Source organism: Haemorhous mexicanus, chromosome 1 (assembly GCF_027477595.1).
Source record: "Haemorhous mexicanus isolate bHaeMex1 chromosome 1, bHaeMex1.pri, whole genome shotgun sequence".
NCBI lineage: Eukaryota > Metazoa > Chordata > Aves > Passeriformes > Fringillidae > Haemorhous > Haemorhous mexicanus.
The window spans coordinates 111,549,776-111,567,278 of record NC_082341.1 but is presented as its reverse complement, the minus strand read 5'-3'; the positions used below and the strand labels follow the sequence as shown (position 1 = coordinate 111,567,278).

General features: G+C 40.1%; 1 protein-coding gene across 1 annotated transcript; it reads right to left on the bottom strand.

Moving 5' to 3' along the window:
• Nucleotides 1–2,331: 2,331 nt before the first annotated feature.
• On the bottom strand, nt 2,332–16,998 carry RIOK3 (RIO kinase 3). Its single transcript, XM_059859298.1, has 13 exons — nt 12,817–16,998; nt 11,925–12,046; nt 10,958–11,103; nt 10,725–10,829; nt 10,087–10,196; nt 9,232–9,375; nt 8,211–8,338; nt 7,100–7,285; nt 6,465–6,624; nt 5,369–5,449; nt 5,191–5,280; nt 4,777–4,884; nt 2,332–3,686 (listed from the first exon to the last, which is right to left on the bottom strand). The coding sequence occupies exons 1-13, from the start codon at nt 12,880–12,882 to the stop codon at nt 3,585–3,587; spliced, it is 1,548 nt and encodes a 515-aa protein (XP_059715281.1). The 5' UTR covers nt 12,883–16,998; the 3' UTR covers nt 2,332–3,584.
• Nucleotides 16,999–17,503: the final 505 nt, after the last annotated feature.

The following is a 17,503-nucleotide window of genomic DNA, read 5'->3' as shown; positions in this document are numbered from 1 at the left end:
CTCCCCTCGCGCGTGACGCGGGACGCTCCCGCCTTAAAGGCGCAGCGGCCCGGGAGAGGGATCGGGGACCGGGAGCAGGGATGCGGCCAGCACTTCTGAACGCCGGTGTATGAGGTATTAGTGAGCTTAACAAAGGGAAACAGAGACCTGGGAAGCTGCAAAATCTCCTACAGGAAAGGCGTGGATGCTGGCAAGGTGGTAGAAAAGAAAGACGTGGAATGCACATAGCGTTACAGTGCGGGACCACCTTGCAAATATTTAGGAGGGCGCATATTAGAGGAGGGAAATAAGGGAATTAAGGTGCCGGGGTAAGCTCTGACTCCAACCGGTGTCACCTATCAGGGCACTGCTCTAGCTGGGAGGATTTATTCTGCTTTTAAAAGCAAAGCTAGTGGACTTTGAAATGTCAGGCAAGCAAAACCACTTTCTTCCTTAACCAAGTGTGGAGGCTGCAGCAGCAGACTGGGGCTTTTGGCCCAGTCTTTTATAATGATTTTAAAGCCAACAAACCTAAACCAACAAACCCAAAATTTTATGTGGAGGAAAAAAAGGAAGCAACTGCTTCTGAGATCTGCCTTTATTTGTCCACAATTACTGCATCATCACTGTCACTATTGATCCTGCTCCTTGGCAGAAAACTGCTTTTTAGTGTTGCAAAATAGTTGAGGAAAAATATTAATAAAGCATTATTGAAGTCAAAGTCTGGCTTGGTCCTCAGCATTTATGCTGAGCATATATTTTAGTTTGGACAACAAAACAGCAATGGGGTTTTTTTTGTTGATGCACTGGCTGATGCCTTAGCTCACTAGCTGTAAGCCCTACATTATGATCTAGAAATTGTGTGAGAATATCAATTGTGTATTTGCTTATTGGTTTAGAAAGGAAAAGTTAAGAATTGGAGGGAAAAAAAGACTAAGATCATAACAATTTTTAAAATTTCAGATTAAAATGGTAGCACAGCTTAGTATGGGAGGAACAGAAATTTAAGTACCAGATACTAACACAGTATCATGAAACAACTGCTGGATGACTTGTGACCCAGTTAGTCCACCTGCACTAATTTCACATCAGATACTAAAGAGATTTCACATAAAGATACTGAAGTCACAACTAAGAATTACAACAAGCCGTTTGTTCTGCAGAACACTCCTGCATCATCAAAGAACTCTGCTAACTGGAGATGACAAGTATATACAAAGCATTTGAAGTACCTTAAAGTTTATAATTTTTTACAAAGTAACAAAATTTATTGCTTTTTAGGCAGAAGTTTAGTTAATCCAGGGTGAAAATTTAAGAAATTCTACTGACATTTAACCTTTCCTACTTCTCTAAAGCATGGAGTTCCTACAACTGCAATAGAAACTGGGGTATCTTTGGGGGGAAATCAGCAGACAAGTAAATAACACTCACAACTCATCTGATAGTAATAAACCTTAATGGCCAATTTCAAAACTAAGGTTCTATTTGCCCAATAATAATCCTGGAACATTTTATTTCAAAGGAGCCCAGGAAAATGCTTGTTTTAGCAAATTCTTGTGTTCAACTACTTGGAAACATGCCCAGGTGTCTTAAAATCTCAAAGCAAATTCCTGAGCCAATTTTACTGCTGGAAGTGAAAATACATTAGTAGATAAGATATATTATATAGTGTATAATATATAGTATATCATATATTTGGGCCCAGTAGCTTTAAATTAGACTCAAGAAAAATTGCTCAAAAATCATCCTCCCCTCTCTTCCTGTTATTTCTGCCTTCTTCCTCTCTCGATGCAAATAGCTGTAGCAATCAAAAACTCCCTTATACAAGAACATTTTAAGGCATAAGCAACTCTTCTGAGATATCTTCCCCCCTAACAAATGTTAATATTAAAACTAGTTATAAGCCAAGAACAGTACTATCTTTTTTTTTGAAAAAAAGCCTTCTCCTCTGAAGGAGATCTGGATATCTTTGACAACAGGAGCTTGTAGTCTTCCTAAAGAGGTTAACACTTCCCTTGCAGTACCTAGTCTGTCCTTTCCCTGATACCATTATTTTGGGAAACTGTTTCACTGAGAAATTCAGAACAGACTTAAGTACCCAAAAGATACAAGATACTTTATTTCAAAAGTAAGGGGTAAATGCAAGATACTTGTCTGATTTAGAAAAATGAAGTGTTGGGATGAAACTGGCAAAACCAAGGTCATTTATTGTTTATGTAGTACCTACCCAAAGAGTCATTTTTATATTGTTTAAGGAATTCCTGTAGTCCTACCCTAAGAATGCTCTAGTGAAGCACCAAAGATCAATGAAGGCCTCTGTGATGCAAAGAACCATGCAAGAATACCACCACATGATCTTAAATTTTTACTTCACCACCAGTTTTCCAACAAAAAGAGATTAAAAAGTCACTTTCACAGCACACTGTGAGGTCACATGTAGCATCACTATATCCTGCTTGAGAAAGAGCAGCATCAGAAACTAGAAACCAGAAATCACTTAAAAAGAAGTTGATTAGAATTCCTTAATTCCAAACTATCCCACCACATCAGTTCATCTTTAAATGTGTTTTTTGGAGAGAAACATCAGTAGATTTTTAGAAGATGCTCACAAAAAAAAAAAAAACAAAAAAAAAAACAAAAAAAAAAAAAAACTGACATTAAGAATAAATAGACTGTGGAAACCAGTATCAGTCATCATTATTTCTAAACTTTTTTTGCTTACAGGTGCAAAAAGAATTCTCAGGTTTGTCTGTGATTATGTTTAGGGTAAGAACATTTGATGCTCCAAACTGATATTCTAGGTATAGACAGGATTATTATAGTTTTGGTTTTGGCTTACACCAAGTTCTTGGAACCATTTGTGTATTAAGAGTGAAGCTACCTGAACTGACTCTTTATTATACGTCATTGACTCAGGATTTCCTGGCATGTCACCCAGAAAGTCCTCTGCTGGTTGGATTTCAAATATGCTTCCCATACAATACCCAACAGTATTTACAGAGATAATTAGAGCCACATTCCCTGTACTTCAAATTTAAAAGTCCAGACTTCTGCATTTATAAATATATTACTTTGCTAAATTAATATTTTCATGTGATTGCAGTGCATAGTTTGCCTTTTCATTTTGCCCTTGGTGGAGGTGGATGAATAACACTGTGTCCATAAACAATGTTTCATTAGTTTTCCAAGTTGCATTAGGAAAAAAAAGAGAGGGACTCTTCTAGTATGCTTTCCCACTAGATACTTCAGACAATATAAATGATTTTTAAATTTTTTTTTAGACTAAAAGATATGTAAGCTCTAAATCATGCAAAATATGACCATCTGAGCTACATTATTCTAGTGTAACTGGGCAATTGGTGAAGTTGTCAGTCTGTTCAAAGTGGTAGTGACTGTTCATTCTCACAGTGCCAGCCTGATGTGTGGGACAAGTTAAAAAAAAAAAGCAAACCACTGAGGCATCACCATATGCTTGCTGTGTTTTCCATTTTGGTATTCCCAGCCAACCACTCTCTTGACATTGGCAGTTGACATTTCCCACTGCACCAATGTAGTTAGAAGCAGTAAATTTGTGTTTTGTTTCGTCAGTAGCTACAAACTCAGTGCTATTCATCATATATAGGTGGGTCTCCATCACTAGAAAACGTTGACAGTTTCTTTCCATGATTCTGCACGTGATCTTCATTCATCTTCTCCAAAGCTTCAATCTAGAGAGCCAAAAATAAAACCATGCTGAAATCATAAAACCATGCCAGCAGCAGAAGGCTTCTAAACAGCATTAAAAAGTAGCTTTTGAGGCCAGAGCAGGTATGTAAATTGTTGCTATTTCAAAGATTCAGTCACATGTAACAGCTCAAATACAGCCAGGTACACCTTGACACATCTGTTCTCAACAAGTTACTAAAATGAGCAGCACTCCTTTAAAGTTTGAAGCTATGTAAGTAAAATGCACCAAGGAGGACTGGATGATTTCTTAAGACTTCAGCTGTATTCCTCAAAGTACAGAAGTGTGCCTTTCTCCAATGACACGGAGATCGTGGAACTGTGGCACTGTGTTCCCTTTATCTCTTTCTTACTTTGACCACCTGCCCCAGGAGTCACCTAATTACCAGCTCCCACCTACTGCATGCTGGACTAGCACAAACCTGCAATGTCATTAGTAATCAGGGAGAGCAGAAATGCCACATTGCCCTTACTTTAAGTAGAAAATATGGAACATTTGACAACTAGTCTTTTTAAAATCGGGTATCAGGATGCAGGCCTTGAGGAGTTAAAGCCAAAGGCTGAAAACTAAAAGCCAACAGTGACCAAAGATTCCGAAGTCCATATTTACATTAGCATGATTTTAAACTTCAAAATTAAAAATGCTAGCCTAAGTTTTAAATTCAAATAAATTAACATCTAAACCATAAAAAATAAGCAGTAGAATAATTATTATTTTTAACCCAACCTTCCTTTTGTTGTACAACCTTTAACATATGTAAGGCAAGACAACAGCTTTTAAACTAAAACAGATCACTAGATTTGCCTTAATGCAGAAATGAAGCAACTATATTCAACATGAGGTCTTTTCTGCTTGGGAGCAGGGGGATCAGGAAAGGGGGTGGAGAGGTCTGTCAATCTGAGTTTCTGGAAATGTTTGAACTAGGTTGAATACTCAAGGTTTTAAAAAGAGATGCAGAAAGACTGCTGAAATTTTACTCACAGCAATCACACAAACTAAATCTGGAAAGTTAAGGTATTATAATAGCTACCACAGCTAACCAAATTTAAATTGTTAGACTGAGAAAGCTATACCTCTGCTTGGAAGTCTACTTCATTGTCAGCTGTAATATTTAAACCTGAGACAGCGTTGAAGAGTTCACGCTCATTAAGTGCTTCTGCCACGCCTCCTTTCTGGAAGAACTAGTCAATATAAAGAGCACACATTAAACACTTTACTACACAGAACAAAATATTCCTTTGACTTTCCCCAGTTACTACATTTACCCAAAATTACATTTTTGTTTTTGTTGACCCACAGATAAACGTAACTGAAAGTAGTTTTAAGCTCTAGTGGTACAATTTTACTTTTTCCCATTTTTTTCACTTTCAGAGAAGGACACTATGAGCACAGAAAATGTACAAGAGTAATCTTCTACATATCTAAGATATCTTGTATCTTAGAAAACAAGCAGCATAACAGAAGATTGTCAGACAAGGAGGTCCTACCTGTGAAACATTCCTACAGTCTCTGAACAAAAACTCAAGTCCATGAGGATGGGTTGGCTCCACAGACTGACTGACATCAATGAGCCAGACCTGTAGTCACAGAGAAATAGCAATTCGCTTTGTATTAGTATTTCACAGCAGATGAAACTTTTCCCTCACAAATTAAGAACAAACTCACCTTCCCATCATGCCAAAGCATGTTGTATTCACTCAGATCTGCATGGACCAGGTTGCACTCCCTATACAACTGCTGCATCATCTGCAAGGAACCAAATTAATGAAGGAAGTGTGCTATACTCCAAATAAATGTTGCTAGCATGACTTAAAAAAAAAAAAAAGCATAACACCAAAACAACCCCAACCTTTCCCTAATCACCCACATAATTTACATAATTTTTACCCAAGTCTTCAATACACGTCTATACAGGGAATTGCAGTTTTGGCAAAATGTCAGCAAACTAAGCTCTTATCACTGAGCTTAGCTTTGGCAAAGTCGGAAGAGCTACTCTGGTAAACTCAAGTCAGCTCTGCCAGGCAGTCAAAGTGCAGGAGACAGATAAGCATATTCTCTAAATACATGTCATTTCCACTGCTATTACATGGGAAGGAAGTCTCACAGTTGTAGAGACTGAGTCCTAAGCAGTACACAAATTCACTTAAGACACAGCTGTGTCGTACACTGGTCTCATTCATTTGAGACCTAGACCACTCCTGTAACCAAGCTGTGGGGCTGGTCGCCTGGTTGGGGTTTTTTAATATCTGTAACGTAATAGTGAGTGGACAGTTAGCAGTTGGTGTGTTTGAACCAAGCAGATAATAGGAAATTAAAGCATCCACCATGCAATATTCTAATTAATTCTCCAATTTCTTGGTTTGCTGAAAAGGGGGTGGGCATTCCACAGGAGAGTGCTTAAGCATTGTAAATTAAGTGTTTGGTAAGCCCAGAAAGACTTCAGAGAATTTTCTAAACCACATACTGCTTCTGTAAAAGGAGGACTACTTGCTCACAATTCCTCTGCTGCTAAGCATCTTTTTGTCATCAAATTCCAGTATGTTTACCACTCAGATTAAGATTAAATTTAATTGTATTTTTTTCAGTGCATACTTTTTTACTAAGTCACACATTAAACAGCAGCAAAATAAGACTTTGGACTTTGTATCTTGACAATTATGTAAGCATCCTGAAAAGTAAATAAGTGCTCATTTGTCCTTATAGTTATTCTCTTAAAAGAAAATACAAACCAGAATTGGAGGAGAAATTAGTATCATCTTACATTAAGAATCTGATAGTAGGCCTTTTTCATATCTTCACTACTAAGTGTTACATCCTTTAGTTTAGGAGCTGGGACTTGATCTTGGCCAATGAAAGACATAACCAAGACGTGTTTCTTAAGGATAACCACTTGAGGACAAGGAATTCCTGCATTTTGCATTCTGTGGATCAGAAAATAGATACTGATTAAGAAAAACAGAACAAAAGCTTCAAAGTCCCCAAAGTTCTAGTTCCCGCTATCTCATTTGCAATCTGACAGCTCTGTGAAAAACCTGATCCAGAGTAAACAAAGTCTTTGAGAGAAGTAAAAATTGAATAATTATATATATTGCACAGTATTTTACACAGGAAAATTCAGATTCTGAAGTTATAAATTAATCTAAAAATACTCACTAAATACTAATCACTTTTACAACTAGAACCTGTTAACTTCATGAGCCTGTAAATTCTGCTGCAAAATCACTGAAGATGCTGACACAGCTTATTAAACTGTAAAAAAAACCAGGGGCTTATTCAATCTGTGCCAGGTTGTATATTATTTTGGCCTAAAAGTCAAATACCCAGAGACAGAGTATCTGCCTTAAACAGAGAACAAGAAATTGACAGGCATTTGGCAACTACACTTTCTGTCTTTACCTTGTTAAGTTATGCATTTCTTTCTCAGCCCACATACGAATAATTTTTCGTGGATTCAATTTACTGAAGCGGTCTTTAAACCTGTAGTCATCCTTAATGTATTTGTCACGGTTCTTGAATTCATTAAGAGTTGTTTTAAACACTTTGATGGCACACTCGGGAGGAATAACTTTATCTTCAGTTGCACTGCTCATGGAAAAAGGCAAATATATAACAAAGTTAACATAGTTTCACATATTTACAAGCAAATGCATGGGTTTGGGTTTTTATACATTGCCACATACAGCAATTTTTAATATAAGAGAGTATCAAATTTTCTATCACATTTAGAAGCCAACTTAAGTGTATAACAATTCTGTGATTAAACTTACATATCAATGTTTTGGGTTTGGCATTTTGATTATAAATTGCTTACCAAATAGGTTACCTCTCCCGATTTGTTAAGGCACATCTTTTCTCCCCAATTCCAACTTTCCAAATTCCAAAATTCCCGATTTCTCCCTTGACATTTCTAAATACATTATCTGTATTTGAGTTTTATTAGTTCTTTCTCAAACATCACTGGTTTAAAGTCAGTTAAACACAAGGCAGCTGCCATAATGCACTCTAATCCTTCCAGTACAGTGGGAAGGATTCAAGAAGTGAGCAGCATCCCAACACTATTCTCAAGATAACTTGAAAGTAACAAACAGCACCTCCACTGAGCTGCAAATATAGAGCTGGCAATAGAGCAATCTCTATGGAAAGACAACCTTCAGGTAGCCCAAGATCCTCACATCAGCTCTGTGGTCTGGGGCAGGTCGGTGGAAAGAGTCTCTCAAAAATCTCAAGATTTCTTTTTTATAAAAAGAGTACATATTTTTTTCACAGAAAGGCATGGTGGATTTGTCCCCATTCATTAATAGCCTCCAAGGAGGAAAGTGGGGATTCTTTTACTTTATGGTTGGTATCATTTGGTTTTCAGATTTTATTATTACCTGCATATACATAAATACAGCCTTTAAGTCTCAGAAATAAAAAAGGTGCAGATGTTTAAATATTTTTGTGTTTTCTGCTTTTAAAATCATCTCTTGTACTTAAAGTTATCATCAGTAACAAACAATATACTCACTTTCCTCCATAGGCATGAAAAACAACAGATTCTTTTCCCGTGCTGATGCAGCCTGTGATGGTCTCCAGCATCCCAGAATTGACCATCTTGTACAGAAGTAAACGTGTTTTAGGATCCACTGCTTTCTCCTACAAGACATGAACAAGATTAATAGGCAAGACATGAACACTCAATTCAATAAAGCAATTCTTTGCTTTACCATGAGTTTAGAATATTTATATACCACAAGAACTCAACTAAGCGGAAAGGAAAACATATTAATAAAATTTCTCTCAACTGACAGAAGGGAGAAAAAAAAAGCCAAACCAAAATAAACATCTGAAGCAAAGCAAATCTGCTTCAGGACTGATTTAATGATTTAATACTCTTAGTTTCCCAGCAGCTGTGCAGCACATAGAATATTTTACTAATTGTATATATAGACTGTGGCTCAACAGCACTTTCTGTGTTTTCAAGAAGCCTTTACAAATCATGAATCACAATATCCCAATAATTATATTTCTTTGATATAAGTAACAATAAAGCAAAGCAAAACACACAAATTTGAAGAAGTCCACATCAGGAATTACCAGAGGCCCTACTTCAAACTCACCCATACATTCTACCAAGGAAACTCCTAAATTATTAGGTCAGTTGGTCACCTCATCCTCCTGAAACTTCTTACGAAGAATGATATTTAGGGCCATATGGTTCAACTGCAGAGGATTAGTCCTCTGGATGTTTCTATAAATAACTTCCAGGCAATTTATTCAACATAGCTGATTAAGAGACAAGTTTAGAAAGACAAAGAGAAAAAAACTGTAGCTGCTTGCTCTTACTTCAACATGGTTCTCACAGTAATGCAGCTCAAACAAAGAGCCTTCTTCTAGAAGGAGCTAGCTGATATCATTTCCTTCAGCAACGTTAACATAATGTTGCTTAACTGTTTTACTGAAAATGGAATGTTACAAGAAGTTATCCAGCGGAGTTTAGCTATTACACAAGATAAGGAGTAGATAGAGAGACTTTATTAAAAACATACAGCAGTGGAGTGCTCCTTCTTCTCATGGAGCCTTGCACTTCGACGTTCCTCAGAGTATGCATGCTGTTTTAAGGCATTGAAGACTTGATTTGACAGCTTTAAGTCCATCCCAATTCCATCCCCAACTTGGAATTCAGGTGCAAACTACGAGCAGAAATAATAGGAATTTAAGCACTGTTACTAGCAGATGCCAAAAGTTGGCACAAATTTCTCATTCTGATTTGGAAAAACTTATGATAGATTTGGACCTATTTGAAACCCACTGTTTTTGAACATAATGACAACATTGCACAAACACAATGCTTTAAACTCAGAACTCAAAGTTCTGCCCAAATTGATATGAGATTACCTAACATCCTGCAAAAATAGCGCTTGCAGCATTTCCTTATTTACAGAAGTTGCAGCAGTTACCTTAAAAACAATGAAAGGTATGCACTAAAGATAAACAGACTGAAAAGCTGTAAGTCAAACAATTGACTGAAAATAAGTTACTTGGCTTATCAGACAAAATTAATTAGAAGAAAGATTACACAACATCTATCCTTTTCAAAAATAACTTTCGTGTTTTATTTGCTTGTGTGCCAGACTTGCTGATAGTTTTGTTTTCCCAAAACAGTTCTGTGCAAATTCTTGAATTGCTCAGGAACAAACTACTTTTAAACAGAAAACCCACAAAACTCAAACTGCCAATGTGAATAACCAATAAAGCAAAGACTGCATTGCTTTCTTCCAACAGGGAAAAAATAAAACTCAGCACCCTACCCAGCAGCACTGGTGGACAAGCATTAGTTCTTTGGCTGAACTGCAGCATTCCAATTTTACACACAAAATAAGTTTCCCTAAGTTTTCACTTACATTTTCCATGCGAGCAGTGTTTTTTCTTCCACATACCACTTCATCATGTTTTGTAGTAATGTCTTTTCCTTTTCCTATGAAACCCCTTCTTGGTGTAGTAGTAGGTTTATCTGCCAGCAGTGAGAAAAAGAAACCAAACTTTACATCTAAACAAACATAACCAATGCTCACAGAAGTCCCACAATATCCACAAAAGTAATATAATTTTATTTATAAAACAGAATAAATTACTTCAATTGTATGATCTTAATATAGTCTTATCCTATCCTAAGCATGACAGCTTCTTTGGCTATGTTACAACTTACTTCTCTGTCTTCTCTGGGGTGTCAGACACATTTCTGGCATGCTACGACAGGAGTATTCAATATCATCCAAATGTAGATGACAGATGAGCACATCCCACAATACTTCCCATGTACACTGGTTATTTTTCGAGATTCAGCCACTGAAGCCAATATACTGGCTCACAGAAGCCTGAATTTACCCATCCAACCTCCTGCTGACACCTCCCATTGAGGTGACCTGATTTTAAATGTGGCCGGTGTCTCTCCTCACATTAAAACAAGACCTAATTTAACTCTGTCATACTCTCAGGTCTATTTGCTGAAGAAATTGTATTGTTTAAAGCTGTCACATACCTGCTCTGTATGGATCATGACGGGTATCCTGCCAATCAACCTCATCCTCTGAGCTGTCACTGTCATAGGGATGCACCTTGCGATAATTTTCAAAGGATATAGAGACTTGAGAAACAAAACAAACAAGTATGTCTGTGATTATCAGGGATTTGCTACTTCTTCACAGCTCTGCCAATTTAAGCTAAGTGCCAAGAATAGCTCCACAGCAAAAATATTCCTTCTGATGAAGGTACCTTTGCTATCTCCATTGATCTTCTTCTCTTCACGCCGAAGCTGCGCATCGTATTCCCTGTCAAATTCCATCTGCAGCATCTGAGCTAGCATTAGATCACTAGAAGTGTCAATATTTTCTCCTGTAATAAATGGTCCTTCAGCATCACTACATAAGATGAAAAAAGGAATTTTTAAAAAATTAAACACAGCAATCTAAGCAGAAACACTGTTTTATACCACTTTCCCACTCTATACAACAGACTTCATGCAGAGCTGACAGAAAGGAATGGATCTCAGCTGTTTGCCTCCTCTCGAAGCCAACACTAAATATTAATAGATCATGACTTCATTTCTCTTTGCTACTCATTTACGATGCAAATTTTACTTAAATTTTTGCTTGTTTACCATTCAGCAAAAAGCATTAACCTCTGTTTTTAAGATGTCCTTCAGGGGAAAAAAAAAAGAGGGTATACAGGTGTATGCATGTATATACCTATTTATATGTTTAAACCATCCCAAATAGTATTGCTTTGTTTTGCTTCACAGGAAAGATAGCCAAAATTTGTACAATTTTGGAACTAGTAAGCTCTTGGCCTTTCTTTAGAGCTCTCAGGTAGTGGGAGGATACAGGTGATATACCTGATAGTTCTCAAAATTACATTGTACGCTGTTGACAAGAGTCCCTAAAAGGGTAGAAAAAAGCCATTTCTGACATTTCTCTAAATATAGCTTACAGACTGTGTTAAGACCCCCAGAAAATGCAAAGAAAACATCAATAAGGAAGGAAAAGCAACTGAGAAGAGACTCTAAGGGAGATTTTTAGCTGGGGAAGCCATCTTCACTGAAGAATATTAGATGAAGCAGAGTTAGGGAACAGGCAAATCATTTACTATACTGCTATGCACTGAGCACATTGTAAGAAAATTCACAAGAGAGAGAAGATGGCATCACAGATATGGAAAGCACTAATCCAGGACTTAAACTTACGCAACCACTTCAGGAAAAGCAGCATTTTCTTCTTCCAGCTGCAATTCTTTTGCCAGTTGTTCACTCATTACATCAGCAAGAGAACATGATATTGATGTTGTGCTAGGGGCTCCCCATGGACACTGTAAATAAACATTTTATTCAAGTCAGCAAGACTCGTGCAGTGGCAACACAACAATCAGGATAATTAGCTATCACTGCCTCCAAAATAAGCTCATGTAATCTTGTAAGGGCTCTTCTACAGATACTTGGGGAACTACTCAAAGAGTAGTTTCATAAACTCAGTAGAGAGAACGGGGGTTGAAAAATTGTTGATGGTCACTAACTAATGAAGGGAAAAGAGTCAGTTTGTCAGTGTCGGTAGCCTCTGGAGACAGGAGTAAAGCTTCCCCAGGAGGTTTGCACACAAGCAGACACACAACCTATGTAAAACTTCTCTTGGAATAATCCAAAAGCAGTGGCTTAGGCACAGCTTCCTGCCCCACTCCTAGAGCCCTGAAAGGTCAGCCATTGCAAAACATGCCATCTCAAAACCGCACAGGGACACAACACCTCGCTCGGGGAGGCGAGGGCTGGGGAATGACAAACCAAGCAAGGCGGGACTCGCTGCCTACCGCCGGGACAACCGAGCTCACTCATCTCCAACACCCTCGGAGGGAAGCAGCTCAGTTATCAGGCTGTCACAACAGCTCTCACCACCAAGGAGATAATTGCCGGTAGCAGCAAACCGCGCTCGGGTCGCTCTGCCGAGCGACAGCCACCCTGGTGGGTGCTGGCACCACCTGGCAGCGCCCTCTTCACGGCCTCGGTGCTTCTCCTCCTGCTCCTTCTCCAGCTGCCCGGAGCCGGGACAGCGTCGGGCGCGGCCCAGCGATGCCGGCACAGCGCTCACCTTGCTCTGCCAGGCGGGGCCCGGCCCGGCGTCGGGAGCGGCGGCAGCGACTCCCACCGAGTCCATCGGGCACGCAGGGGCGGGCGGCGGCAGGAGCGGGGTCTCTCCGCGGGGCAGCAACGCTCCGACTGCGAAACCTTCCGGGTCCTCCGCGCTTCTCCGCGGCCGTCTGGCGGCCCATTGGCCGGGGGTGACCCGCCTTTCCGGTGATGTCACCGGGCCGGCCGCGGCCTCGCCGGCGGCGTGCGGAACCCCTGCCCGGCTGCCCCTGCCCGGGGGCTGAGGGACAGAGTCGGGCTGGCGGTAACGCGAAAGGGAGAAATTAAATTGCAGACGTTTGTTTTCTATCTCGGGAAGTAACCAAGGGAACGGTGGGAGGACAAAAAACCCAGCAAATCAAACGGGAAGTCAGCGGCAAAACAAACGGATGAAATGGAGTCCAGTGAAAGGCAAGGGAGCTGGTGAAGCGTCTGGAGCACAAGTCCGATGGAGAGCGGCTGAGGGGGCTGTGGGTGTTTATCCTGGAGAAAAGGAGGCTCAGCAGTGACCTTACCGCTCTATACAACCACCTGAAAGGAGGGTGTAGCCAGCTGGGGGTCGGCCTCTTCTCCCAGGCAACAGGACCAGAGAAAATAGGCCTCAAGCTGCGCCAGGGGAGGTTTAGATTGGACATTAGGAAGAGTTTTTTTACAGAAAGGGTGATTAGATTCGAGTGAGCTACCCTGGGGGGTGATGAAGTCAACATTCCTGGAGGTGTTTAAGGAAAGACTGGATGTGGCACTCAGTGTCATGGTCCAGTCCACTTGGTGTTTGGTCATAGACTGGACTCTGTCTCAGAGGTCTTTTCCAACCTAATTGATTCTGTGAAATGAAATAGTTGGCATTTGTTTTTATTACAGGAAGTGAGGGAACAGGAAAAAATACAACAAATTAACTAATCCATCAGCAAACAAATTAATTTTATCCCAATCCTGTAAGTCACTTTAGATATAAATTGAAATACTTTGTATGTGATTTGCTGCCTTTTACATCTCGATTTTATATGTAATATTTATCTGGAAAATAGTATTTTGACTAAAATGCCCTCAGCAGCGATGGGATAGTGTTTTGCTATGACACGTTAGGTCTACTTGGGCAAGTTTCCTTAAAGGAAGGAAGCAATACCTAGAAATCTCCTCTGGCTGGCCCGTCACCATCTGTTGGAGGTATCTGTCTGCAGTCAGACAAATGCGCTGTCACAGTCACTGCTGATAATCTGAAAACCAGCCTAGGAAAGCTGGGTGGCTGCAAGGGCAGAAGTGGTAAGGGTTTCTGTGGCATCCCCCAACCTGCTCAGAGTAAGTTCCCTGTTTTACATCTGGCAAAGCCTGTACTGACAGGCAGGCCCAGTAAAGGCCATTCATATCAATTCTCAGCCATGTAAGAATCAGCTTCGTCAGCCAAAGTTCCTCTTATTTGTTCTTAGCAACCTGCAATGAGGTAACACATTATAATCTCCTAACACACTCTGTTCCAGAGTTCATTACCCCAGAAAGTTCCCAGCTAAAAGACAAACCATTTGGAAGAGGGTAGGGATCCAGGCTGTAACACACAACCTGCAGGCATGACACAGGCTTGTGCCATAAAGGCATTTTAGGATCACAGAATCATTTAAGTTGTAAAAGACATTTAAGATCATCAGGTTCATTGGTTACTACAGCACTGCAAATGCTGGCAAGAGTGGCTTTGTCTAGTGATGCAGTACCAGCATGTTTCTTACCCTCTCTGCACTTAGCCCTGGTGAAAAGAGATTATTTCTTTTCCTTTGCAACTGCCTTTTGGGGTATGAAGATTACTGTCATGCTCCCCTCTATCTAATTACTCTAAAATTAACAGCTTTATATGTGAGCAGAATATCAAAGCAATGTCCTGCTGCCCTGGGAAAAAAAATCATTATTCTTGCACAGCTATACAAGCAGTGATTAAGAAAATGGGTTTTGGTAGGTTTTGATTCAGAAAGACATGGGCAGTAACTATATATTCCTATGTCTTGTTATTAAGTTTTTAATTTTCAAAAATAAGTCTTCTGCTTTAGTCTCTTAAATATTTCCTGATTAGGCCTTGATCCCATGACTTCTCATATGAATGGATCAAGCTTTGAACTGAATTGTGTTAAAAAGAAATGTTCTGTGAAATGGTGTGTAAACAAAATAATTTGTGATACATTCATACCTCCCAATAAAAATAGTTAAAAATCTAGATAGAGCAGAAACGTCCCTTCATATTGTCAAAATAATTCCAAAGCTGCATAGTGATTACTTTGTATGTAATACAAGTCAGTCCTGATAAACAAGATTAGCAGAAATTTACATCTTCATTCTTAATCCCTCATTGTAAATGGCATACAGGAATTCAAACCTGCTTCTGTATTTGGCTCTAAGAAAATACATAATCTTTGCCCAAGTCTCCCACTTGTACTAAGAAATACTGCAAAAAGCTCAGAGATAACACTGTAATATTTTGCATGAAAGTGATACCCCACTGTAATAAAAAGTCAAAGGTACTCTTACTGCATGCTTACATTAGTCTTTGTAGAGATCCATAAACTTTACTTACTCTTTTAAAGCTTTACAAGCTGAATTTGTGGCACAATGCAAAGTGTGCCTTTGTTTGCCAAATACACATTTGACATTTGTACATAAACAGGTGCTGTGCAAAGTGGAAATGCTGTATCACTCACCCTGCCATCTCTAAGACATCCATTACAGTGGCTCATCAGTGATCTCTGTGAGCCTGGATGGACCAAACATTTCAGCACTGGAAATTGATGTCTGTGTTGGACCACCACCTTGCAAACCAGATAGGATCATGTGTGATGCACCAAAATACTTGAATCTATCTTGGTGCAGGTCAGTTGTTCAGCTGTTGCACTCTGTTGACCTTGTTTTTTGAGGCTAAACGTAGCAGGTTAGACAGGCCCATTTAGTGGATTTGACCACTTAGTGCCTCCCTCCCTCCCTAGTTTAAGCCATGCTCATATATAAAGTTCCTTATTTATGCTGCTTTGCTCTCTCCTCTAAAAAGAGGGTGTACATGTACAGAGAGGGCCCTGTACTTTGTGTTACCTAAATAAAGTCAAGGTAAGAACTATAAAGATAGGGCCTTGCTAATACCAGGACTAGGAAAAACAAGGCCATAATAAAAGATCACCCAGTAACCATGACCTGACAGGGTGTTTCTTTTCACCTGCCTGGGATATTTATAGTTCACACATCACCAGTGAATCATAGAATAATTGGTTCAAAGGGGCCTTTAAAGTTAGTCATCTAGTCCAGCCCCCTGCAATAAGCAGTGGCTTTTTGTCATGAGTGGGAGTTTCAGACAAAATTTACTAGGGAAGCCCTCACATTGAGCCATGAGGTGCAGAAAGGACCCCCTTGCTTTATAAATTCCTGCTCAGAGAGGAGCCAAGGTGCAGCTGAATCCAGTCTTAGCCTCAGAGTGTCAGTGGTTTAAGAAATTATAGAGGTGTGATTGAACTTTTGTACAACTTTGTCCTGTAGGATAAATGATGGCAAACCAGGTCTATTTATATAAAAATGAATTATATAGTATGATAAATTATTAGACAAAGAGATCTTAATCAGAATTATTTACTACACACTATAGAAGATAAAACTACTAGGATGGGATGGTACAGTGCACTCTATCAAAGCAACTATATTAAAGCAACTCTATTAAAACTAGCAGAAATAAATAGTTATTAAAGCAGAGATTGATGTTATTCACCCATGCCAATGACCATGGGCAAAATCTCTTTCACTCAGCCTTAAGGACTAACTTTGGGGGATGTACTCACCCAAAGGAGGAATCTTCATATACACTCCAAGAAGGGATACATTGCAAGAACCTAACCATATGGAAATGGACTTTTATAGTGTACAGTGACTGACTGCCAGTCAGCTTAGCAGCTTGTCTGCCAAATCTTTACTTCACTGTCAGGATGCTAATTTGGGGGTTGATAGGTCAGACTGGTGTTGTCATAATTCAACACTAAAAACCAGCTTGATGCCCTCTCTCAGTCCACCACTTGGACAATGCCTTGTAAATAAGGCATTGTCCAAGTTGCTTGACCACATTCCAGGGCAGGACATCCTGCTAAACGTCTTCGACCAGATCAGGTTGCTATGAGCCCCATCCAGCCAGATTTGTATCCACCACCTGTTCCAGTGTCTCGCCACCCTCACCGTAAAAAACATCTTCCTAACATCTAGTCTAAATCCACCCTCTTTCAGTTTAAAGCTATTCCCCCTACCACTACATGCCCACGTAAAAAGTCCCTTTGCAGCTCTCTTACAGGTACCCTTTAGGTACTAAGAGGCTGGTGTGAAGTCCCTCCAGAGCGTTCTCTCCTCCGGCCTGAACATCCCAAACTCTCTCAGCCTGTCTCCACAGGAGCGGTGCTCCAGCCCTCTGATGATCTTTGCCTTCCTCCTCTGGACTTGCTTCAACCGGTCTTGCCCGTGCCGAGTGCCTCGGAGCTGGGCGCAGCACTCCAGGTGGGGTCTCTCAAGGGCAGAGGAGAGGGGACAATGTCCTACCTCCCCGGCCTGGGCCGCGGCTGTGCCCGGGCTGCGGCGCTGCGGCCGCCCTGGGCCGGCACGGCCGCCTCGGGCCCGGCACGGCCGCCCTGGGCCCGGCACGGCCG